Source organism: Lissotriton helveticus, chromosome 7 (genome assembly GCF_964261635.1).
Source record: "Lissotriton helveticus chromosome 7, aLisHel1.1, whole genome shotgun sequence".
In the NCBI taxonomy this organism is placed as follows: Eukaryota; Metazoa; Chordata; class Amphibia; order Caudata; family Salamandridae; genus Lissotriton; species Lissotriton helveticus.
The window spans coordinates 1,383,834,567-1,383,861,193 of NC_136068.1; the positions used below are offsets into that span (position 1 = coordinate 1,383,834,567).

General features: G+C 42.8%; 1 protein-coding gene across 1 annotated transcript in view; it reads left to right on the forward strand.

The window, feature by feature from the left end:
- Positions 1-2,242: 2,242 nt before the first annotated feature.
- Positions 2,243-26,627, forward strand: part of QTGAL (queuosine-tRNA galactosyltransferase) — a 2,423,197-nt gene continuing 2,398,812 nt past the window's right edge. Inside the window, exon 1 of the mRNA XM_078654698.1 lies at positions 2,243-2,592. Within this exon, the coding sequence (XP_078510824.1) occupies positions 2,488-2,592 (105 nt within the window). The 5' untranslated portion in view covers positions 2,243-2,487. The remainder of the gene's footprint in view (positions 2,593-26,627) is intronic.

Sequence of the window (26,627 nt, forward strand, 5' to 3'; positions counted from 1 at the left end):
AATGGAATTGCCTTCCCTGTGTTTTAGTGCCTTTTTCCATGCGACGCATGTGTTAATTTCGCCAAATCATTAAATGGAAAATATGTACATTTTATTTTTTTTAATATTGAAAATAGTGGTTGGTAGTCGTTGAATGTCACTCATAATTACACTGAAATTATGAAAATGTCACACATAAGCAATCTGAAACCTTGGCAGCTATGCACTGTGTCACTTTTCCCTATGGTCTCAGACTGTCAGACCCGGCCTGGTGGTGCAGCCATGTGATGCTGTGGCTGTCGACTCGTGGGGCCTGGCCACAGCATGTAGAAGCAAGCACAAATTGAAGTAAGTTCATTTATAGTAAGAGTAGGAATGAGTGCTATATGATAAGTAAAGCACTCTGAATCAGATGTTCTGTATAGACTTGTTATCTTTCATGTGAACATTTGCTGTTGTGAAGTGTTCTGATAACTTTGGATCTAGCTATTGCTATATAATAATCTCAAATATATAAGTGACGGTTGCTGTGCTACTGTCTGTGTGTTACCTGTTCTGTGTGAGGGAAGTGCACACTGCTGCTGCCTCCAACACATGGCTGTGGCCGTAACACCACATCCTCTCCCATAGGTGGTACTATTATTCAATTTAGGCAGAAGACTGCACATTTTGGAAGCTAAAAAGTGTACTATTTTACGTAAATACCTTTTAAAGTACCCCCCCCCGCTCCCCAACAAAATACAAGTTAAAGGGGTAATTATTTTAACATGGGTTTGTCTCTGAATTTCCCTCTTATTTGTTTCCAAATGTTGACAGATATGATGTAGATGAAATGAAAGTGGAGGTTGTCAGACTCCAATGGGGAAGGAGGGAGGGGGCTTGAGGGCTATGGGGTAAACGGGGCTACTAGGCATTACCTTTGGGAGCTGCTTAAAATACAAATTAGGAGGAGCAGTAATTAGCACATAATACTATTTCTGCCTTTCTCAATCTTTGTGTTTTCTACTATTGTAGCTTTAGAAGTGCCTGTTACAAGTTGCAATGCCATAGTGGTAACGGGTCATGAAAATGAGTAGCATTAACACAGGTGCCCAGTTAACCCCCCTTCCACTATCTGTATATTGAAAATAATTTAGGTTAATCCTTTAAGTGGTTTCTGATGACTATTTCTGCATAATTTGAGAGTTGCGAGTTTGGAATCATTTTTGAGCTGAAACTGGTCTGGTTGGGCTTATTTTGGGCTTATATTTGAGCGGCTTTGGGCTTGGGACGGGTCTAAAAATCTGTCAACACTGCTCCGCGAGTTTATTTAACCCGTTGGCCGCGATTTCGTAGCAGTGCGGACGTTTTAAAAAATGGGCAGGGCTGCCAGGTAGTGCTTCGAACGTTCAACGGCCGACGGCAGCACTTAACGTGTTAATTAACAGACCTTACCTCCGCAGCCACGTGTGCCCAGCAGTGTTCCCCATGCCTCAGCGACATAACAAACACCATACTTATTATATTTCCCCCTTGACCAAATTGTGATCATGTAACAATAATAACTTTAGCTTCGTCAATCTAGTACAGGTGATTTACCGATGTACAAACGCCCAGATATGCTTTGCGCAATAGTAGAAAAAAAACCTCAAATGCCCACTAAAATAACGTAACTATGAAGCGTTAGTCACGTTTTGAATACAAAAAGCATGCTCATTCTGCAAAAAGACTCAAGGCGCAGGTTGGCATTTACCATTAATGCGCAACACCTACACAAGTGTCCCTTCTCTTTACAAACTAGCACTGTTCCCGGGGAGGGTCTTGGTATACAGATGTCATCACGTCCACGTTCATTGCTCGATTGACGAGGAATATCACCACTCATTACGATGCCCAAAGCAGGCACCCTTCTCCCAAAGGTAATTAAGTGGCATTGTCGGAACAATAATTCTTCTATTCCTGCAGAATTTCTGAACAATAAAAAACAGTTTTGTCTTTCTCTCGCAAAGTATGAAATCGTTAGCCGTTATTAAACTGTAATACATTAATACTATTCTGTTAAGTAATCGAGCAAGTGTGGGAAAATAACAATATAATTATATGGAAACGAAAATTCGTGAGCGTCTTTGGTAGTCTCCATTATTTCGGTTCGAAATTACTGAGAGGTGCTCCGTACCAAGATGTCTGCTCTTTTCTAGTCAAAGTGCGTGCGCGGGCTGTCTCTTGATTACTAGAAAGTGACAAAAGACTTGCTTTCCAAATCGAAATTTTCCCGTCGGCACCTCTTCTGCAACGCGCCTGGTTTAATCTAGCATCTGTCACTGGGCTTTATAGTGACAATAGTAGTTCACTGTTGGTCTTTTACTCTGTGCTTTGGTAGAGACCACCAAAGCCTCTGTTTCTGCGGTGTTAAACTGTTTTGCGGTAAATCATGCCTCCTTTATAGAAAATTCAACTGAGGGAAAGCGTGGAGCTTTTTGAGCTCCGGTAAAGTACTAGACACCCATAGTCGCTCCTCCACTCGCACACATGCACGAAGAACCGGGTGGCCCAGTAACCCTCATGCAGACTGGCAGTGCTGGAGACTCCGCAGCGGCTCCTCTCGGCTCCATGAGCTGTGGTCACATTGACGTGGTACGTGTATTGTTTTAACACGCACATTGGTTCAACAGAGACCTCGGATTATTAGGTCATCTATAATTTAGGACAATATTGGAGACATTCAACCAGAACAGCCCCGCCCTGTTTATTAATTGGAGAGTCCCAGAAAAGGCACAGGTCACTTAATAGAAAACTGTTCGCCACTCCCAACTATAGGTAGTATTTTACCAGCATACATGCTAACAAGAGATGGCACATACCTATCAACCTGTTGGTTCTTGAATGAGGTGGATCCCGTTAAAGTGAATGAAGAAAAAAACATTTTTATTTTGAGAGTATGACAGATTTGCAAAGAGAGTGAGTGGCCGTATAGAGCTATTGATGCACGTTGCTTTATAGAGGTGGTCCAGCCAACAAATTCAGAAGGAGAGTGAGCCAAGGGTCTGGCTTGACTTTAAGAGCCCATCCGCAATCTGAGCCTTGAAAGCATTTGGCATATAACTCATGCAAAAAACGTTATGTAAAAATATTCAAAAAGAGTATTTTTTTAACATGCATAAGTGTTTCATTTTAGAACTCCAGATTATATCACTGACATTTATTAAAGTGATTTTTTAAACATGAATTTAGAAACATTCCTCTCCACCTACCTCGAACTAAGGGCGAGTCTTTTCTGTACCCTACATGTAGCATAGATTCTTATTATGGAGGGATCAATAGTATGTATACCCTCGTAAATCTAACACAAGGTTTTTGCATTGCAAACATCCTGAACTCACGTCTATGAAGGTTTTGAAGAAAATACAGGCTAGATTAAATCACATTTTTTCCTATGATCACAAATTTTTGTCAAGCAGAGAAGCCATAATTTAGCCCGGGTTTTCTGGTTTCACAACGTGCAATTTACCAACTTAATGGGTATCTTTTCTCTCTCCTTCATTACATCAAAAGCAAATATTATGCAATTAATATTTGGCGCCTGATGGTAGAGTGGGTGGCAGGCAGAAGCCAGGTGAGAACTTGGCTTGTTTTTGCTGGAGAGTGCTTGAGAACCACAAACTGAGCCAAAGCCTGGCATTTGGCTCTAGATTTCAGTGGCTCCCCCACCTCTGTTGCTTTACAGGAGGGTGTATAAGTATACTATTACAAAAGGGGTGACGCCCGCAAGATGAGGATGAATTGACAGGTATGTAGTAGTCAAGCTTTAAAAAAAAATCTGGGAACTATTTGGCGTGGAGGTTATATTAATAAGGAGAAACCTAACATTTAAAAAAAAAATCTATAAAACTGGAATTACGACCTACAGCAGGAGTGTTTGTATGTACCTGGGTCATATTTCAGCATTGCTAAATAAAATCTAGGAATGTAAAAATTGAAAAAGACAGTCTGAGAAGTGTTGTGAAATGGCTGTAGAGATCCACGTTCAAGTACTATTCACAAAGAAAAGTGCCTCAAATCCGGTTTTGAAATATCACGTTTTCAGTGCTCTTTCTCTCTAGTATCCTATTTCGATGTTGTATGTCATGCTAACATGCTGGCTTTCAACCTTTCAATGTAGCCATACATTGGTTCAGCATGTTTGGTGAGGTTGAGTAAATATAGGCGATGAGGACTAATATGGTCAGGGTATTTGGACAGATGAAAAATACATAACCCGTCATTTCACTGGGGCTGATGGCCAGGTTTTAGAAAGAAAGGGAGTGTACAGAGTGTTGTTGGTGGAGCACAAATGTAGTCCAGCCAGCGTTTCTCAGTTATTGTACTTGGTGGTCTTAGATCTCAATGATGATTATCTGACAGTGCAATTTACAGAACGTTTCTGAAGTTTAGGTAGTCTGATTGTGTGTTTACATCTGCAATGAAGACGTTTCAGAGTCCTGGGCACTGTACTTTTCTGGGTTTGCCCTTTGTCTTCATCTTTTGACCCTCGGTTGGCAAATGGCCTACGTGTTGGCTGATTAGAGGTTCTGGTCAGAATGTATATAGTTGGTCACAAGCTTCATTATGTACCCTTGGCAGAGCTTGAAAAATCTACTCGCCCACTCGCAAAGGCGAGTCAGGTTTTATCAGGTCGAGCTATTTTTAATCAGGTTGAGCTATTTTTAGCACCTACTGGTCCGTTCTGTGAGTGACCATAATCTGTGAGTGACCATAATCTGGAAAGGAATAAGTGTTCATTCAGAAAGTGAATGCGCAATAAAGATGCCTTTACATCTTTTTTTTATTTGATACATTTGCTGTCTGTTCGAAGAAAGAGGTCAAGTGTCTGTTGGTCTTCTTACTAATTGCTGCTTGGAACATTTAGTTTATTTTTCTTTCTCTTACTACAGGTAAAAGTTTTTATCAAGTCAGCTGTCTGACAATCATTGCAAATCAAAAGGCTTTATGATGTCAGTTTTTTTCTAATACATACCATTTAAATAGCTTGTAAATAAATAGTACACATATTTCAAAATTTATCAGATATTACAAAAGCAATTTTTGGCTAATTGAGAAGTGTGATGCAAACATAGATTAAAATGGGAGCAAAGTAAACTAAAACACTTTAGTTAGTGATGTGCAAATGACAAATATTTACAGAAACTCGATTTCAAAACATTATTGTTTGTACACTATGTAGTTTTATCAGTAAAACCCCATGTCAGTGGAAAATTTTGTGGCCTTTTCAATGTAAAATCTGCTGCTTGCAAATGACAGAGTGCTACAATGTCATGCTTTAGTTATGTACTTATTAAAAGTGCTAGTTTTTTTTTTAATTTCAAAATATTTTTATTGAAAATAAATTTTACATATCCATAGCAAACATTCTTAATACTTGTACTGATCTTGCAAGATTGCGGCCTGGCGGGGCCTGAGAGAGGAAAAGGAAGAGAGAAAGAAAAGAGAGGAGGGGGGGGGGGGTTATCGTTCCAAGTATGCGTCGAGAGCTTCCCACATGTTCTCCTTGGCAGTATGATTTGCCGCCTTTTGCTTGGCGGTGATATTATCTGCCCCCCGGAGGAAGGTTACCCAGTTGAACCAGCGCTTGAAAGTGGCCTTGCTGGTGTCCTTCCAGTTACCCAAAATCGTTTTCACTGCAGCCGTTAGAAGTACATCGACCAGGTTTCGTACTTCTTTGGACTGGAGTTCTGTTGCTAGGAAGGCAGTGGCTACCCCGGCTAGTCCTCTTTGTATCTTACTTCCCGTTATTGTGTCTATGACGTTATAGACCTTGCCCCAGAAAGCTTTGACTTTGGTGCATTCGTATAACATGTGAGATAGATCTCCCGTGGCCATCTGGCAGTTCCAACATGTGCTGCTATCACTGGCTCCAACCCTCCCTAGTTTCGCTGGTGTCCAGTGCAACCTGTGGAGTAGCCAATATTTGGTTTGTGCTAGCTGTGGCGTGATTTTGTTTTTGGACGCTGCCGTCCATAGTTTGGCTCTTTCTACTTCGTTCAACTGTCTCTGTATGGTCTCCTCCCAGAATGCCAGCGTCTTGTTGTTTAGGCTTGTGGTGCGTGGTGTAATTAGCTTGTAGATTTGTGCTGTTTGGTGGCCCGTCTTGTTTAAGTTTTGCGCGTATTGTATGATGGTGGGTGTCTGTTTCGTTAGTCCTGCTTTGGTGACAGCTGCTTTTATTTTGAGGAATTCGTAGAACTCCTTGTTAGGTAGGGAGGTTGTCTGCTGTAGTGCCGTGTAGGAGAGTGGGTTGTTCCCTGCCTCCAGTTGCGAAGGCGTAGTGATGCCTCTGCTTCGCCATACCTTGCTGTCTAGTGTTTTCCCTTTGTATGTGACTTTGGTGTTATGCCACAGAGATTCCCATTTGGTGCCTTTGATACTTACTGCCATTTCCCTGTCTACTCTTAGCAGCGCTATCTTTGTGTTGTGAATTATTGCGTTTTTGGCTTCTGGGTGCTTGTGGGCCGTGAGGGCCATAATTGGGTCTGCGCCACCCAGAATACACCTTTCCAGGTCTAGCCATACCGGCATGTAGTCTGGCGTGGGGGCAATCCAGTGTAGTCCCTGTTTGGCCAGGGATGCCTTCTGGAAGGCTTTGTAGTTTGTGAGGTTCAGTCCGCCTTGTTCTTTTTTGAGTCTGAGTTTCGCTAGGCTCATTCTTGGTTTTTTCCCTCCCCAGAGGAACATGTTGATGCTTTTGTCTAGGCGTTTGTGGAATTCGGATGTGAGTGTGAGAGGCAGCATGGAGAGCAGGTAGTTTAGCATGGGGGTGACCATCATCTTTATTGTCTCGATCCTTCCCCACCAGCTTATGAATTTGGGGCCCCATGTGTCTAGCTTGGACTTAATTTTTTTTAGCATCGCTTCCTCGTTATGGTCCAGTGTCGATCTTAAGTCCCTACCAAAGAGGAGGCCTAGGTATTTTAGGGGTTTCGTTTGCCATGCTAGGCCGGATGTTCCCAGGACAGCCTTGGTGGTGTGGCAGTTCATAGGTTTGCACTCGGATTTCTCCCTGTTGAACTTGTAGCCTGAGACATGTGCATACTCCTCTATTGTTTGCACGAGTGCCTTAATTGACTCTTCTGGGTTGTTTGTGGTGATCAGAATATCGTCTGCGTATGCCGCTAGCTTGAAAGCTTGCCCCTCTATCTGCACCCCCGTGATCCGGGCATTTGACCTGATCATGTGGAGGAGTGGTTCCAGGGCAAGCAGCAATAGACCCGGTGAGAGGGGGCAGCCTTGCCTTGTCCCTCTCTCTAGTATGAGTGTGTCCGATGTGGCTGCGTTAACCACCACTCGCGCCCGGGGGTTTTTGTACAGGGACATGACCATACCCCTGTACTTTTCGCCTAGTCCAAACTTGAGCATGCATTGGTTGAGGAAGGGCCATGAGACTCTGTCGGAAGCCTTTTCCGCATCCAATGCGATCATGACCGCCTTCTCCGCGCTGTTGGCTGTGCGGTTGATTAAGTGGCATAGCAGTCTGGTGTTATCTTGCGAGAGTCTGTTTTCCAGGTAGCCCACCTGAGATTTGTGTATGAGAGCGGGGAGAAGTGCATTTAGTCTGGCTGCCATGATTTTTGCATAGATTTTGCAGTCCACGTTAATTAGAGAGATTGGCCTATAATTGTGAGGGAATTGGGGGTCTTTCCCTTCTTTGGGGATGACAATAATGTTTGCCTCAGCCATTGAGTCTGTCATATTGCCTTTTTCTGCACATGCTTGGAATACTCTGACAAGCGTGTCCTTGAGTAGCGGTTGGAATTGTTTATAGAAGGTGGCTGTGAAGCCATCCGGTCCTGGGGCCTTGTTAGGTTTTAGTGAGTCTATGGCCATCCCAACTTCCGCTTTAGTTATGTCTTGGTCTAGGGCCTCTCTTTGTTCGTCGCTTATACTAGGTAGGTCCAGGCTCTCCAGCAGGCTTGCCCCGCCGTCCGCATCTAGCGATGTGTCCGCGGTGTATAGTTCTTTGTAGAACTTCCTGAATGTTTCGAGGATATGCTTATTAGCTGTGTGTGTTTTGTTGTCTGCGTCTGTTATTGTGGCGATGCAGTGCTGCCTTTGCTTGGCTTTCAGGTAGCCTGCTAAGGCTTTCCCTGCTTTATTGGCCGAGCATAAGTTTATGGATTTGTATTTGTTGATCCACGTGGATGCCCTCTCGCTTAGGATTCTGTTTAGCTCATATTTTTTCTTTGTTAGCGTTGTGAGTGTGTTCCTATCTGTTAGGTTGGCCGTGTGGTTCCTTTCTAACCCCTTGATCTGCTCCTCCAGTTCCTTAATTTTCTTGTTTCTGCCCCTGTTCATGCGTGCTTTGATGTTTATGAGTCTCCCTCTTATTGTTGCTTTAAGCGCATCCCATAGTGTCGCTGCCCCTGTGTCTGCTGTGTCATTAAATTGGAGATATTCTTTGATCGCTTCCTCTATTTCGGTGATGTTTGGCAGGGTTTTCGAGTATGTCACTGTTAAGGCATTCCCCCGATGGCCGGCCAGTCCGCACGGCGCACAGTGCTACGGAGCATTGAAGGGGGGGTGGGGCATCACCCCCAAAGGCCGACCAAGCCGCCCGGCTAACAATGATAAGGGGCATAGGAGGAGGCAGAGGCAGGGAAATCACCCCGGATGGCCGGCAAGCCGCCCGGCTCGCAATAATAAGGAGCATGGGAGGAGGGGGAGTTATACCACCCCCGATGGCCGGCCCAACGTCCTCGTGAGCTAACGATCTCGCCCGCACCCCGAAGGGAGAGTGCGGTAGGGGAGAGATCTCATCGCAACCCCCCCCTCCACAGCGGCCCGACCCTAAGCGGGCCGCCTAGCCATGACTCACACCTCCGAAGGGAGGGAGTAGGCGGAGGGGGGGTAAGGCCCATAGGCCACACTCACCGCGAGTAAAAGAGTGTCCAAGCGTCCACGCAACGTCCGGGGCGGCTAGGTTTTAAACGTGATTTGAGAAATATACCTGCCCCTGCCGACAATGCTGTTAATGTACTAAGAGGCAAGTTGGTGTTTATATGTATCCTATGTGAGGCTACATTTGTATTATATAGGGAGCAAAGTTTCAGTCATGCAAATCAAAGAACATAGTTTTTTATACCTCAGACATGCTGAACTCACATATTTGAAGGTGCTCTCATATGTGATAATCAAGAAAATGGCGGCTCAGTGAATAAAAGTATTTGCCCAGGATCACATAATTTGAAACCAGTTTGTAGATCAGGAGCATTACAATTTGGTCAGGTACATTATTTAAGTTATTAGACCTGCAGTTCTAGTAAAAAGTTTAATGATTTTACGAGGCTTGTTTGGACCTCAAAGTTCAATAGCATTTCACGTCTGTCTATACAGAAGCTCATATGTGGCTGTTGCTGAAAATAGTTCTTCTAATGGATCAAACTTGAGGCTCAATGACGAACCTGGACTGTCTTAACAAAGGGCAATTTGGCAGAAGCCTATTTGTCATTATTCTTAGGGCATAGTTCAGTAATGTTCAAAGTACGGCCCAGGGGACTTCCTGTCCTTTGCATTCATCCTTGCTAAGCACTTGCACGGTTAAATAAACAGGCAAGCATTTATTTAATCGTTAATTGAAGATAAAGAAAAGAAGTTACTTGGGTATCCTGCATTGCTTAACTTTAGAAAAACCTTAATTTTTAAATTCATCATGCATCAAAAGTGTAAAAATATGATAGTCTCTTCAAAATGCAAAACATATATTTCACTAGCATGCAGAATCATTTCATTTTAGTACATCAGATTATAGTAGTGCATTGAGAAGCATTTTTTTAAAGTGATCGTTCTACCCCTGCCTTAACAACAATGCTAAAAGTGAACTAAGAGGCAAGTGAGTTATGTGATCTTTTTAGGTAGCCTCTGTGTGGTAATCTTCGCATAAACAAACACAGCGCATATTTTAACCCCTTCGGTGCTGATGACGGAACCGCTCCGTCATCAGCCGCGGTCGCGCTGTGCTGATGACGGAGCGGTTCCGTCATGGCCCGCCCAGCTCGATAGAACGCTCATGCGCGGCGCGAATTCCGCGCCTGCGCTGAGGGTTCTATTGAGGGGGCGGGCCGTGACGGAACCGCTCCGTCACGAGCACAGCTCAACCGACGCTGGTGACGGAGCGGTTTCGTCACCAGCATGCGCCCGCCGCGCGGCCGCCCCACACCCTTAGCACTGCGGCGGAATAGCCTCCGCAGTGAAGGTGTTAATATGTATTAAAAATGTTTATTAGAGCAACGGAGCTGCTATAAACGACGTCGTCTCAGTGCCTATAAGCCAGCTCAACTGTTAAAACATTTCAATATCAAACATTCTAATACTGACATCACCGCATTCTTAGAATGTTCCCGGCACAATTCTAATGTTGAAATACTACACTGGGTTCCTATTTTAAATGGACAACTTTATAGTTTATTAAATCAAACACAGGGGAAGGTTTAGTACAACCCACACCATGAAGTCATGTATTTCTAGGTCCACTTATATGTGATACTGAAGAGAAAGAAGGGGAAGTGAAATAAATCAATTGCCTAGGATCACACGAGTTGGTTACGGGGAGGGGGGGGGAGATACCAGGAATAATCACCGTTTTTCTGGTTTCACATTGTGTAATTCAGACACAAGATGCTTCGCCTCCCCTACACCCACCCCTGCCCATGACCGCCACCCTGCTGGCATCAATGTGGCCCTCAGTCACATCGCAGAAAAACTTGTTGGCCTCTGGGAAAATGTTTGAGTACCCATGGAATAGTTCATATTTTTTCTTATCGAAGCTTTGACTCTTTTGCATGTATATTTCCATGTTTCCTGTTGAAAATCTGCAGATAGGGCTTTCATTGGATATCTTACTCCTATTTTATTATTGTTTTGGTCTTTGAGGTTATGTGGTATATGTTTTATAAACATAAATGTATTACAAAGAAAGTTGTAGGTCTGTTACATTATTTAATTAACATATTCTCTTTTCTGGGGGGAGTGCTTGTGTAGGAACTTACTTTCATGCATAGTTCCACCCATCCCGTGTGCACTGATTTAGCTACATTTATTTTTACATTGTGCAGATATTAAGAAGCGTTTTCAGGAAACGAACAACAGCAGGCAAATAAATATTAACACAAATCTTGGACATAGAAAAGTACATAAAATAACAATAATGTAATTTGCATGTCATTCAATCTGGATGCCTTTCTGACAGTATCAACTTTGTCTCTTACTGGAGTTGGGTTAGCAACGTTTTTGAGTTCTATGTGTGAGCAGCATAATCCGTACAGATTTTGTCTTTGCAGTCTGGTACTTTTAGTCCAGTAGCCTGGTAGCCAACCCACAACCACACATTACGAGGCCAGTAATATAAAGATTGTCTAAAGGAAAAATATTAGTATGATTTGGTAAACTAATATTGGGTAGCTACTAATGCACCTGTGTCCTTTTAAGGTGTCATTGCTAGCCCCAAAAGCAGGCTGTCTGGTGTGTACATATTCTGGACAATTTTTTGATAAAGAACTGCATTTGTGTTTGTTGATTATCACAATAAAAGTCCCTTGTATTTTTCAGAAATTGTTAAGCCTTTAAAAAAAGTAAAGTAGGTCTTATAAAGGATCATTTAATTAACTAATCTGTTCTAATTATTGATTGAAATATATTGAGATATACTCTGATACATGGGTTCGGCTTCAGATGGGACCTAGTGGAGGGCAACTATGCACATTAGAATAATGGGTAGCCTGCAAGAGGAATTTAACATTGCTTCACTGTTATTTGCACGTTCTGTTGCAGACCTCCAAAAAGGTTTGCTAGCGGGAATAGTTTTCAACCAAAACTATGTAATATTCTAGTGCAGATACTGTTATTAATGTATTGTCTAAATAGCACACATCAGACATGAGTGGATCTGCATTGTACAGTAAAGTAGTCAGGCAGGTACTATGAGTTTAATCACTTGAAAATGAACGTGATAAGATAAAAGTGTGGATGATGAACAGGATACATTAGAAAAGGGCAGGGTTGGGAGGGCAAGAACGAAGTATACAACTTGCTTCCATTGAAAAGGTATAGGCGAACAGAGCAGGGGAAAACGAGTTATGTATGCTTATGATGGAGGAGCAGAAGGTATCAAGTAGGACACCTTTCAAACTATTTATAAAGGATTTAATGAGTAAGCGCTTTAAGAAGGCTAATATAGGAGGATAGCAGGGGAGAAGTGTAAATGTGCAAGTATAAGGCCACCTGGCGTTGGAATTTGTCCAAGACTAATGCCTTATGAAAGAATTAGATTTGGAATAAAAAATAAGACATTTCATGAGTCGGGGCTGTCTTCCTCACCCCGGCTCTCCCTAATAGCCACAGAAGGTCCAACTATCAAAAGAGAAGGATTGAAAATGGAATTGTATATGGAAACCCTAGAGCTTCTTGAAGGTAAAAGTTACATCTTGAAGCAGGGGGTTGATTCCAACACTGGTAGAAACAAGATGTTGTAGATATTAATGGAGTGTCCCTCCACCCTCAACTCTACAAACTTCGTTGAGTTTTGAAATAACAGCCTCCCCGTCATTTTCAATGTTGGACATAATGTTTTTAATGCAAAAAAATCCCACAAGTAAATTTGGAAGCCATAACAATGAATAGTGATTTGGTAAATTCCAGAAAACTCAGCTGCAGGATATTGCATCGGAACTAAAGCAGAATAATAGCTGCATGCCTACTCTAGTAAGGCCGGTAGGAGTACTTAAGGAATCATCAGTATGTGAAGGTCCAGTGGCTGGAGAGATTGTTCACCAAAAGACTGAGGGTGTCTTGTCAGTTTATTTCTCGAAGCAATCTGTGGCGATAAAAAGACAGGAGGTTCATATAGGATACAAGTGTTATATACCTTGTACAAAATAGTATATAAAAGTCCGAACAAAATCTGTTAGGAAAGGTAAGGTAGGAAGGAGAAATTAAACATAGGAAAGATTTCCCAAAGGGCAAATAACCTGATTAAAGAAAGGCTAATTGAATAAGGTGGGGTGGCTAAGACACTGTTAAGAGGATTAGGTGTTAGGCAAAGTTGCAATGGTCAGCCAAAAATAGTAGGGAGGGATATTCATGAGTTTTATACTAGGTTATGTGAGCAAGGTGTACTTGGCTCAGAGGGACTTAGAAGAATACTGAGTGTAGAGCATAACTCGGGCCACGACAGTGGGTTTAGGGACCAAATACTACCTAGATGGGAAGGAAGAAGCATGATGATATCAAAGGATAAACTAAATACACTGGAATTTCAGGATAGAAGTAATATATGGGTCGACCTGGAACCACAACAAAGGGTACAAAAATGGTAAAAAGTTAAGGAAATTAAATCCTTTGAACCACACCCAACTATATACCTTTAGGTGATATAAAACAGGTAGGGTTTGTTAAAAATAAAGCTGGGAAAGAGGTGACAACGGTTTTATCTTTCTCAGAAATAGTAAAGACAGTCTTGGTAAAAGCAGAGTGTGACATCTTGGAATAAGGTATTAAACTAGTACAAGCATCTGAGATAGAAAAGAATGAATGTACCAACTGTAATTTTTAGAATCAATATGCTGGGTTAAGATTAAACCAAGTAAAGCTAGGTCTCTAGGAAAGTCCTACAGAAAGGCTCGTAGACAATTTAAACAAAGGAGGTATCCAGGTGACTTTTCCCACAGCCAGCCATAATTGGGTTAGTAAGTACCCTCAGATAAGAAACCGTTTCGACTGTCTGTTAGACTCCTTTATGGATCACCTGGATAGTGAAAGGGGCAGAGGAAATTATTTAGACTGGGAGGAAGGCATTTCGCACAGTCTATTTGTCCAATCTTGGAATATAGGTGTGTTCTTGAAAGTACTAACCATAGAAATATTTAAAGAAATGTTGGACCCGTACGAAATATTGTGTGTACAAGAAACGTGGCTGTCCGAAGAGCATGAACTGATTGACAGTTTTTTTCTGATTTAAACAAAAAGGCTGAAAAACTGTCTGGCATCCATCGGGGACATAATAACATTGATTTTGACCAATTTTGCAAAATCATTGAAGCTTCTAAAGGTAGATAGTGAATGGATTTTGGCTTGCCTAGTAGAAATTTTTAAAAATAATATGCAGAGGGTATCTGTAGTGGTCATTAATGTGTATACCAGATACAGAATGCAGAAAATTATGATGCTCAGTTAAAGCTTATGAAAGAAGATCTTGAAGGGATAAGTGCAAAATAGTCATCCCAGATGGTATTACTACTAGGGGATTTTGAACAATAAATTGGATCCACAAAAATGTGATCTACTATATAAAGATATGCTATCTGCATATAACCTCAGCCCGGTATGTTTTCCATAAAATTTACATTCAGCCTGAGATGTAATACAACAAAACCTTTTAGCACCAATCCGGCTGTTTTGTGTAATTGGGTGTGTCAATTCTGATTGCCCGATGAGATAAAGTTTTCAATATGGAAAAAAGGAGTGTCAAAACGATGATATCTTTGTTTTTTTGGGTACTTTTTCACAGTTCAAGGTCTTTAAAATAAAGGGACGTGGCCATTTACCTCAGCATTTAGATTTACATTTGGAGGTAAGAGGTCAAAGGGAGAAAGTGGTCCCTTGCAAGTGGAATATCCCAGGCGTCTCACTACTAGAATTACAGACAATCGCCTATGGCTTTTGAGCAATTTCCAGCAGCTGCAAACTGTAATTCATGAGAATGAGGTATCTGAGGATTTTTAGAATGAATAATGGTATAATAATCCAAGTTGTTGACTGTCTAAAGGTTGAACTAAAAGATAATGGGTTAAAAGGGAAAAGAGAGCAAATAGATGGGAGGAAGAGAAATTGATGGTTTGACAGAGAATGTAGAAGATTAAAGCAAGTGGTCATGAAATGGGAGTGGATTCTTAAGAAAGAAAATGGATCCTGATGTAGAAAACAACTTGCATAAGGCTAAATGAGAATATAAGAATAGAATGAATGTGAAGAAAAAATAATATTATGGGAAATGCTGGGAAACCATGATAAAGGTGTTTAAAACAAAAATAATTGATGACATTCTTGCAGCTGGTACGGGACTGCACAAGAAAGACCACCGGAAAACTGAGATGCCTGGTGGTAGAAGAGGCATGGGTTAGTCATCTGGATGAAATATATGGGAATGGAAGTGAGAAGGTACTCACAGAGGGAAGTTTTATAGTCGAAGAGATTTTATCATGTTATTCTGTTAAAAGGCATTAGAGATACGAATATATGCTTTAAACGTAACTAAAGCAACAGACCTAGATAGCCTACTTGACGTTATAATTACAACAAATAAAGACTAGTGGGCACACTTTCATTATGTGATTTATCAAAGAGTCCTAGCGACTGGTTGATTACCGGATAGGAGCAATAATAAAAGCTATTCACAATTGAAATGGGCAAAAGAAGTTAGGAGGATATTGGGCGAGGTATGTAGTAGGCTGTCATTAAAGCTAAACAACCAAAATCTGGAAATTAATATTTCCAAGGCAGAGTTGCAAATGTTGACCAAAAATTGTGGACAGAGAACAGGATATGCAATACCTAAGTGGGAAATCACCTGTCCATTTTTTCTTAAAGGTATGCGAAGGAGACAATGGTTTTCCATACTTTGAGGCATTGCCTAATCCCTTGCTTAGGCAAGCAATACTGAGATTTAGATCTGGAATAAACCCGTGCTATGAAATAATATGATAAATGTGTAATCATAGATGATAAGGGAAAGGTACATGTGAGCAGGAAAGTTTGACGGTGTACATGTTTTATACGTGAAATGTTTTTAAAACCAATTTGTCTGAAGTATGGCATGTTAGATTGTAACAAGTACTGGACCTTTTATTAGATATTAAATATCTGAGTATTACCTGTGCAATTATAAGATTGTAATTACAGTGTAAGGGAATTTTAAAAGACGGTCTATTTTAGTGAGCCAGACTTTTTGCAACAGTAGATAGGGGACCTTGTAGTGGGATTACTAATTAATCTTAGTATTATAAAGAAGGGTCTTTAATTTAATATTGTGGTGGTGCGTATTTAAATGAGATCATTTTTATGTGCTCAATAATGTTTTTAAAAGTCTTAATTTTAGTTTTATTGTATAATTTGGTATTGATCATAAGTATCTAATTCATGTAATTATTAAATGTAAGCAAAGTGGATTGTTTTAAAGACTGTTCTAAAGGTCTCCAACCTTTTCTGTAACGAGAGCTTCTTCTTATCAGTGAAAATCATTGTGAGCTACTGAAGGCAAAACAACTTGTGCATTGTTACCAGACACCCCCATGCCCAGCTTCATTAACTTTAAGCCTAATGTCCATAGAGCCAGATACTATGGTATGAACAAAATACTTGGACTAGGGGCACTATAATAGGGCAGCCATGTGTGTCAGTGAGGGCGTAGGCTTTGGGGATGTATGTACATGTGTGCCTATGAATGGTATATATTTGTTTGAGTGACTGAGACCCTGTGTCGTATGTACTTGCAGCAGTGGACATATCTTTTGCCATATGTGGCACCATTATATGTATAACACAAACATACAATCTTTTTTTTAATGGGAGAAATGTAAAGCGCAGAAAAATGTTCTTCAAATATTTTCAAGATATGGAACATTTTTCTGCACTATAAATTTTTTCTAAGTTATAAAATACCTGTATTTTTCAGTTATAGTTATAGCACATTGTCTACTGGTCACTGGGAGCAAGAAGCATGATGTTTGTAAATGGGAGAAAATTAAAATGAAGAGTTAACTTAATCATTAAGGTAACTTTTCATTTGAATTTTCTCCCATTTAAAAGAATTCAGAAACATCATTTTGTTCACTGCTCCAATACTGAGTTGACAAGGAATTTTATTTAAGAGTTACATTTCGCAGTGCTTCGGTTGTTCACCTCTGTGCCATAGCCTCAGTCCCATCCTGGGTGATGAATCTGACTGCACACTGCTTATTATCAGGCCCTGCTATCTACAGCCTGATGATGATAATGTAAAATAAACACATCCTTTGCTTAACTTTGAATGGAAAATATGACCTTGTGCTTATTTAAAAATGAACTCACGGCTGTGAGCTACTCTGAGGGTGTCTGGGAGCTAGTAGAAGCTCACAATTGACTGGTTGCAGACACTAGTCTAAATAAACGCAATATTTGACTCACTGGCACGTTGAGGTATTTGGTTGGAGAAAAGTTAGAGGTGGTAGGTAAGACCTGGGAGTGATCTTTATAAGTAAGTTGTGATGACAGAAATCCAACATTTTAGATATAATGGGAAAGGGTTATAATGGATTTCGGGATCATTCATCAGACATACTGGTTCACATTGCACGTCAGATGTATTAAAAGCCTACAATGATGCTAAAATCCCTTTGTTCCACGATGTAGGGTGTAGTGTTTGGCAATTGAAAGTCTTAATGACACGACAAATTGGAGGACATTTTGTGAAACCTGCAACTATGCATTGTAAAAAAAACATTCAGTCCTTGAGTTTCAAACTCAGGCTAGAAGGAATTTTGTTAACCTGTGTCACAGTTGTTATGATGCAGTTATGTAGGAGAGAACTCGATACAGGTAGGTACCTCTGAAATGTTCTGGGGGGAAGGTGGGTAATGCAAATGATAAGATGATAAAACACCAGTGTATGACAATATTGAAACTAACTTCAGCACAAAATCTTAAGGCAGCGGGAGATAAGGTCAATACAAATATACGTTTGTGTATTATATGGCTAATTGTAATTAGGGTGGTGTACCTAGCACGTCAATTTGCTTATCCATACTAACATACTTGTTATTAATCTTAAAAATAGAAAGATTTTAAAAAATCAGTTTGAGTACGCGATTCACACTTGATTGCCATAGTATTTTTTTTTCAAAAGCAGAGGCTAAAATTATGCGTAGCCTTTTATGACCATGCAGCACTCTAAAGAATACATTTCATCATACACATTTAAACTCTAAATTACAATGTTCTGTGAGTCCATATATATATTCCAGCCATACACGTCTTCCTCTTGTATTGGCAGCTCTCTGCAGGATAAGTACCTTATTTATTTTACATTAAATTTGCTCAATGTGATTGTGTGACAAGCATGTTTGTTATCAATTCATGGAAATTCTTTATTTAACTTTGATATTTTGATTGAGGGAAGTTTATTATTTGTACAGGTGGGTTGCACAACCATTACTTTATTTGAATCATATGAACTTTGTGGAAGTTTTGAAAGAGTACCTTATTTAGCATTAGAGCACTGCATGGGGATAGCTCGTGTTGTGTGCTCAGGCCAACGATTGATACTCGCGCTGAGTTTTCCTTTAAGTTCAGCATAGAGAGAGCTTGTGCTTTGGGCTAGGATGGATCAACAATGTGCTCCGCCGTGTCGGACAAATCTGATGCTTGTAAGCTGGTGATATGTAATACATTTTACTTGCATGAGATTTGAGTGCCATTTTGAGAAGGGCAGAAATGCCTTACTTTTAATAGTATTGCTTTGCCTTTTTTATTGGGTACATTACCAGGATAACATTTTAGTGAACCTATGGCCTAGTTGACTCTCGAGACGCTGCGTCACCATAGAGTGACAGATAAGTCACTTTCTGGGCAATTTAATAAGGACATTATAAAAAAGGATTTCCTTGAAGATTTCTAGACAAGGTGTTGTAAATGATTTAGAAGTAAGAGAAATAAGGAATTTCTATGCAATGCCCTCAACATTGGTCATTGAGGACATCATTAAAAAATATTTTGAAGAGAATTTGAGAGCCCAGATTAAGGAAACAGTAGAAAAAGAATTTTAGAATAGAAGGTGAGCAGTTACTTTGCTGAGGATTTTTGGTCTTTGTCAGAGGATGAGGATATTCGGAAGAAATTTATATGATGCAAAGCTGAGAGAAAGACTAATTATCTAGAGTATAAAAATATTAGTAGGATGGGTGTCCTGAGCGACGCATATGGGCAAGATGTCCTTGGCGGCACACAGAGAGGACTTGAGTCCCATACTGATGTTAATTAAGTGTTTTGTGTATTGGAAAAAGATGAACATTTGTATGTAGATGAGTATGTCTTTGGCCTACAGGACAGCTTGAAGGAGTCAGGTGGATTAGATGAAGATTTGCATGGAGGTGCTTAGAGAGGTGTTCTCGAATATCCTCTGGGCTAGGACATGTTTGACCTCAACTCTTTAAGACACCCATGTAGTTATGATTAATGGCGCATGTACCAAGGTTTATTAAGGAAGCCTTTGGAGAAGAAGGCGCGCAACTTGAAGTGTGCAGAGTGTTCTAGATCGGTCATGAGTGAAAAGGTTTGTGTAATCCCAAATTTAGATCTGTCGTTGATTTCCTTCCTATTAACATTGAGATGAAACCATGGGAAGGGATTAGAACGCTCTTTATAAATCGTCAAGATAAATGATTGGATATATTGGGACCATTGGCCTGCATTTTAGACGTGGCTGAGGAAGCATGCCTAAATGTGTCGGAGGCAGCTGTAAATCTATTCAGAGGATTGAGCCAAGGAACAATTTGTTGTTTGGCTGATACTGAATTAATATCCAAGAGGCATAATGCTATTTAATTCAAATAAACCCAAAATCAGGAAATATTTCAGCCAGGAAAACCTCTGAGGAACCAAATGGCTTGTTGTTTGGCAAGGGTGTAGTTACATCCTTGGGCAAATATATCTGTTTTCATTCCCCTAATAGGGCCCAGTCTAATATGAGCTGACTATTCAGAAACGGTGTTCTGAGAAAGGCTGGCAGGAGGTGACTAGCTACCAACCGTGCAACGGTGGCATATTGGAATTCAAGATATCTAACGGAATACAGGACTACAGGAAAGGGATGTTGCTTCAAGATAATTTTGCAGGTTTGGGGTGCAGTGGTCGTAGACTTGTTTGCAAGCTGGCTTACATTTCAGGTAGAGAAGTACCAGAGAGGCCAGACTTTGGAGCATATACCATGAATGCTTGTCAACAGAAGTCACAGAAGTCTGAGTCTTGTTAGAGGATATGCATTCTTTTGCAATGATATAGAGGATTCTGATGAAGGTGAGAAGGGAGAAGTTAAGCTTGATAATTCCCTTTTGGACATCCCATTCTTGGTTTCCAAATGTGTTGGAATTAGCAGAAGAAGAATCTAGGTTTTTGGGAAGGCCAGGGAAAGAAAAATATCCTTTCGTTTTGTCTGGGGGATTGAACCTTTTTGGGTGGAAGATATCGGGGATCTTAGAGATGCTAAGAACTTTAGAGAGAAGCTAAGGAACTCCTCAATTAATCCTGGGCTCCAAGAAAGAGAAAGAGGTATAAGAGAATATGGCGAAATTGAGTAGTTGGTGCATGGAGAGGGATTTCGATCCTAAGAAGTCTCCTGTAGCTCAGATATAAAACCTTTTGGCAGATTTATTCCTGAAGGGTATTAGTTAAAGAACAATGAATTATATTAGAATGGCGATTTCGGCAGGTCATTCATTGGTGAATAAATAAGCCACAGGCAATAATTTGTACGGTTTGAAAGGTATTAGACTTAGGAGACCTCCGAGAGCTTGTTAATTATTATAGGTTGCCGTGACAAAAACAAGTGAAGCACCTGATTGAAGTCCCAGAGCAGAATATTGAGGTTCTGGGGGAAAAGACAGTCTAATCACCTGTAAAAGTAAACACACAAAGGGATGTTCTCCAATTGGAGAGACATCGACCGCCACCGGTGCATGTCCGGCTGAAACACCCGAACGGAAAGTATAGACAGATCCATAAGCCAACCCATCCGAAAAAATTAAGAACCTGGACTACACCCGCTGCCACAGGATCTAGACTCCGCTGCAAAAATCAACGGGTCCATCTAAGTTAGGCCGATCTAGAACATTTGACAGTACTGTCGACCCAGGCCTTGGACAAGAATTCCTCAGCTGTGCTCAAAAGGCCTGGGATCGACCATCGTCCCCTGTAATTTGCCACGCCATGAGCGATAGCGAGCCCTCCAGAATCAAAGGGTTTGGAAGTTGATCCGGATTGAGCAGAAGCTCTGGAAAGAGGGGGAGAAGGTTTGGAGAATCCCAAGAAAGTTCCAGAAGAACCAGAAACCAAACTTGAGACCTCCAAACAGGGGTAACTAACACCACTTCTGCCCGTTGATGCCTGACCTGAGCAGAGGCTTGCATGATCATCGCAAACGTGGGGAAAGGCGTAACCCTTCTCCAGACTGCAATCTTGGAGAAATGCGTCTGTGGCTACTGCCAGTGGGTCTGGTCTCCAGCGGAAAATTCTGGGAAGCTGATGATCCAACCGGAACTCAAAGAAGTCCATCAAGAATGGCCCCATTGTGCTTGGAGGGCTGACAACACTCCTGCCTGGAGTTTCCAGAGACTGGAATCCAGAAAATTGCGGGATTGGAAGTCCATCACCTGAGTCGCTTGACCAGGTAAATACTCTGCGAGACCAAGACCTGCCGGTCCAGGCAACACTACAAGAAACTGGTTGCAAAGTCAGAGAGAGCTTTGGACCGGGTGCCTCCTAGATGATTGATGTACTGTACCGCCAATGCATTGTCATCTTTAGGAGTGCACATGACTGGATGGAATCCTTGGTCCAGCAGTGGACTGCAAAAGATCTGGCCAACAGCTCCAAACAATTGATATGTAATCTCTGTTTTTGAGGAGACCACAAACCGCCTGTGGAAAATTCGGCATATCTGGCGCCCCAACCTGATCTGCTGGTGTTGGATTCTATGACGATGTCCAGGGCGGACCCAAAGATCGCTCTCTCATTCCAGGCTTCCATGTTTGCTAGCTGCCAACGGATCTCTTTCCCCGCCTCCTCGGAAAGAGTCACCATGTGAGAATAGGTGAGACCCTTGCATAAGTGAACAGCTTTTAGCAGTTGCAGAGCCTGATAATGGAGGGGCCTCGGTAATGTGGCCTGAATGGATGATGAGAGAAGGCCCACTAGACAAGCCACCTGCCTCAGCCAGAACCGCTGTTTGGCTAGGGTACGGCGCTATTCGTGCTGAATCTTTTTCACCTTCTGAGACGGAAGACTCAGTGTAGCCTCGGTCGAGTCTATCACAAACCCCCAAAAAACCACCTTCTGAGAAAGAACCAAAAGGGACTTGGTTTCTTTTATGACCAATCCTAGGCTTTGTAAAAGATCAACTGCCATTTGGAGTTGGGCCGACCGTTTGCGATGACACTGGGCCATCATAAGAATGTCGAAGAGATAAACTATCAGGCGTATTCCCTGAGTTCTCAGATACTCCACGATGGATTTGAGAATCTTCGTGAAGCGTCACGTAGTGGAGGCGAGGCCAAAGGGAAGGTTGGTGAACTCGTAAATATGGTGGTGCCACAAAAATTGAAGGAACCTCCTGTGAGGGCAAAACATTGGGATGGAGAAATAAGTGTCCTTAAGGTCCAGACGCACGGTCCACCAAAGTGGCCTAGTGGACTGAAAATTATATGGGCCGTGGGAGACTGTTCGGTCTCGGTGAGCCATAGAATTTTATTTGAAGTTTGCAGGAGAATGGGCCAGATGGGACTTTGAACGATGGTGAATATGAATAGGGAATGGTACCCACCTAGTCCTTGACGCTCCCGTTATCAGGACTGGGGGAATACAACAGTGGGAAACTGCCCAGTCTGGGGCTGAAATGGGAGACATGCCATTTCCATTATCTATCAATGCAGGTAGCACACAGAGATGCACAAGTGCGCCATTTCAATCTGACTTAGGTACTTGAGTCCCTGAGGCATTCTATGGCCTTTTGGAACACGCTGTTGCTGACCCAGATGGGCAGAATAGTAGTTGCAAAAATGGTGGTTTTGCCTCGATGTCTCTATGCCCTACAAAACTCAATGTGCAATATTCCTATGTTGGTATTCAGACAACTGAAATCAATTTTGATATCCCTTTTCTGGGCAAGGAAACATAGCAGGGTAGCACTGCAGGTCCTCTTAAAGCGTTACAAGGAGGGGGAGGCTTGAGGCACCCAGATTGGACCTATACTACTATGCAGCACACCTTCAGCATGCGTCTCGGTGGTTGGATGAAGGAGTTAACTGGGAGAAGCGTCTACTTAGCGGGCGAGTGCAGCCGAAGAATCTACCTGTCATATTGATGGAGGGAACAGGTGCACGCACGGAGCTACCGTATTTCGTTAAACAAACAGCGTTTATATGGAAAAAGGTCGTAGAACATGTACTTAGGCATGCACCATTCCACCGGGAGTTAAATATTTGTCATTTAGCCCCAGTGCGCATAATGGCTGAGAATATGTCCTTCCAGGCTTGGCAGGAGGGTGGATGTCTGGTCCTTGCGGATCTGTACACGATGACAAATTCATTACATTTGAACAGGCATGTGAGGGGTTTGATCTGGGGCAAGGGCAGTACCTGCAGTACGCTGGTCTAGTGGAACTGGTCAGGGTTACATGGCCCAGGTACCCAATCATACCTCAAATGACAGAGGCACTGGACGTGTTGCCTACATGCAGCAGTGGGCGTAGGTTGGTTTCACTATTAGAAAAGCTATAAGGGCAGATTCGGGATCCCTAGCCATCAAGGCATGAGATGCATGGAATGAGGATCTACAGTCTTCGTTGTCTGAAAAAAGCTGGGTGAGGGCATGTACACTAACACGCAAAGTATCCTGTAATGCGCGCCTAAAATTGACACATTGTAATTTTCAGCAGCAGGTATACATGACCCCTACGAGGCTACATCGTATAGATCTGACTCATCCCCACTAATGCCCTAGGTGTGGCGGGTCCCAGGCGGGGTTTCGGGATTTAGCGTGGGAATGCTCAGAGGTGCAGCAGTATTGGGCTAGTGTGGTAGCAAACGAGCGTGGGGGGGGGGGTGGGGGTATCAAAATGGTTGCCAATCCAGCACACTGTCTCTTGGGGCAGGTCCTGAAGCCCAGGAAAGGTAAAATGGCTTACAAGTTGCTTGAATTAGCCATGGTATTGGCCAAAAGGAGGGTGGCTATATGCTGTATGCGCCGACATTGGAGAGGTGGATGAGGGATGTACGTTAGTGGTCTCTTGCAGAAGAACTGCACAGGAAACCTGTTGAAAAGACGAAAAACTATCTGAGGATATTGCAACCTGGAGAGAATTATGCAGGGAGTTTCTTAACCCAATGGGAAATGGAAATGGTCAAAATTATTCCTCTGACAGTGATAGTGAAACATAAAACAAAGATCTTATTATATGGTAACCCTGTATGGTGTATGGTTCCTTTTACGTTCACTAGAATGACATGTGCTTATTATATATAGCGGTATCGATGGAAATACATGATGGATGTGTCACTGAATCGGCCAACCTTTGAAACATGTCCAGATGGAGAGCTGTAAAAATCTATGTACAACCACGCGGTTATTGTTTAAAAAATTGATTAGAATAAATTTGAGAAAAAAAACGTTTGCAAGCTCCACACCGCCGTGAAGAAAGTCCAGACTAGGAAAAAATTTGCCAGACTGCCCCCTACTTTTAGAAGGGAAGAAGGGAGAATACTTACTGGAAAGCATCTGCTCCTTCGAATCCTCTACCTCGACTGTGTTACCCACTTGTCAGGTAAAAGTTGGTGAATTGGGCCTGGTCTTAATGCTGGCCTCGACGGGAGCCATGCCCTCTGGGAGGGTACTGAGCGTTAGGAGTGACTGTCGAGCCGGTCCCTACCTCGACCACTCCCGTGGAAAACACAGGAGGAAAATACTCTTTTAATCAAGTATTAGGCTTTGTCCAGGGAAGGGAACGTGTTTAGAATTTTCCCTAACTCTGTGTTAAAGAGTTCCCCAAAAAGCCCTCGTTGCATAATCGCCCCATCTTCTGAATCGACCAAAACCCCAAGCTTGTGGCCGACTTTGATCAACAAAGAGTGGCGACGCTCAGTTGATAACTCCTAGCTAGCATTGCCGAGAAAAATGATTGCTTGCTGGGCCCATCCAGAAAGCCGCTCCGGGGACATCAAGAAGCCTGACTCTTTGGCCATGTCGAATATCTTAGTAAGTGGGTCTAGGGCGTCCAGGAGTTTATCCTGGCAAGCCCGCCAGGACCTAACAATCCCCTTTTTTGGGACCTTCTGCAGAATTTCTGCAGGAAAGTAGCCATGCAGAGGTTTATGTCTGGGGTAAGGACAGCCTAGCCCTCTAGGGAGGGTGTTTGTTTCTGGTCCAGGGAGGACCTGGCTTGGCAGTTTGGGCTTGACTGTTTCCAAAAGGAACAGGGTCAAGACTGATTTGCATGTGCCTGGTGAGCAAAAGGTAGATGGATTAAACCCAGATCAGTGTGACTGAGGGTGAATGTTAGCATTGTCCAACATTCCGTCCATCAATTCTTTCTTTTGCATTTGTTGCCCTAAGTGGGAAGGGTATGCCCAGACGTGGGTCCCTTGCTCACTACACCACTGGAATCAAGCTAGCCTGGCTTATTAAGGGTGATGCTCTGAAACCAGTCCCAGGATGCTTGTTTCTGGCTTGGCAGTTCGGGCTTGACTGTTTCCACAAGGAACAGGGTCAAGACTGATTTGCATATGGCTGGGTCCAAACTGGGGTGGTGTGATGAGCAAAAGAATGATGGATTAAACCCAGATCCTTGTGAGTGGGGGTGAATGTTAGCATTGTCCAACTTTCCGTCCATCAATTGATTCTTTTGCATATGTTGCCCATCAATTGTTTCTTTTGCATTTCCAGAAAGTCAAGCATAAAAGAAAGAAGAGATGGGGGCGTGGCAGGGCGTCAATGGAGTAGGGATCTTTGGACCGCGCTTCTACTAGCGATCCCCCATTAAGAGCCATTCTGATAAAAATAAGAGGGCTCGTAGCGGACAAAATAATAGTCCCGCTTTCCGCAGAAAAGAATAGCCCGACATTGAAGGCTAGTAAGGCGCAGGGAAGGGCTGAAAAGACATCATAAGCGGGACCGAGAGAACCGGCAAGATAGCGCCCACGTTAATGAGATAAATCTGGCGTGGAACTCCAGGGACGCAGGAACTCGGAGAACAAAAGAGGCAAGCACTACCGGTGAGGAGCTGTCGGTGATTGGGGCCTAGGCAGTCAAGACACTGAGAATGCACTGGAAGTAAGCAGAGCGGAGTGAAGAGAACTCAAATAGCAAAGCCATGATGACCGGCATGATGGTACCGGCGGCAGAACGGTGAGTTCGGCGTGCAAACCCTGAGGCACTAGACCGCGGCCAAGGGAGATCCATCGGCGGGGGCCACCGGGGGACCCGAAGCCCCTAGGAGTCTAAGTGCGGGGGAGTGGAAGGAGCTCCCAGGCGGAGAACTGACAGCGGTGGCCGGAGATGGGATAAGAACTGGCCAGCGGAATCCCAGGAGCTGGCAAACAGGTGCGGGGATGGCAGCTGAGAGGAAAGCTGCCTCAAGAGGTATCACGGATAGAGCGGCGTGCCGAGATTCCCTCCCCACCTCACACAAGGGTTATGACTGAGCTGGCTCTCACCTAAGGGAACGTTAGATGCGGCGGCAGAGACCTCCGAGACAGTGGAAGTGTGAGGAGACGTGGGCTCCTCAGCAGAGCCCAAGGGCTGGAGCGAGCTTGAGGTGAGAGCAGGGCCCGGAAGTATATGAGGAGAGCCTGGACCCGTGGAAGGTCAATCAGCGGGAGAACAAC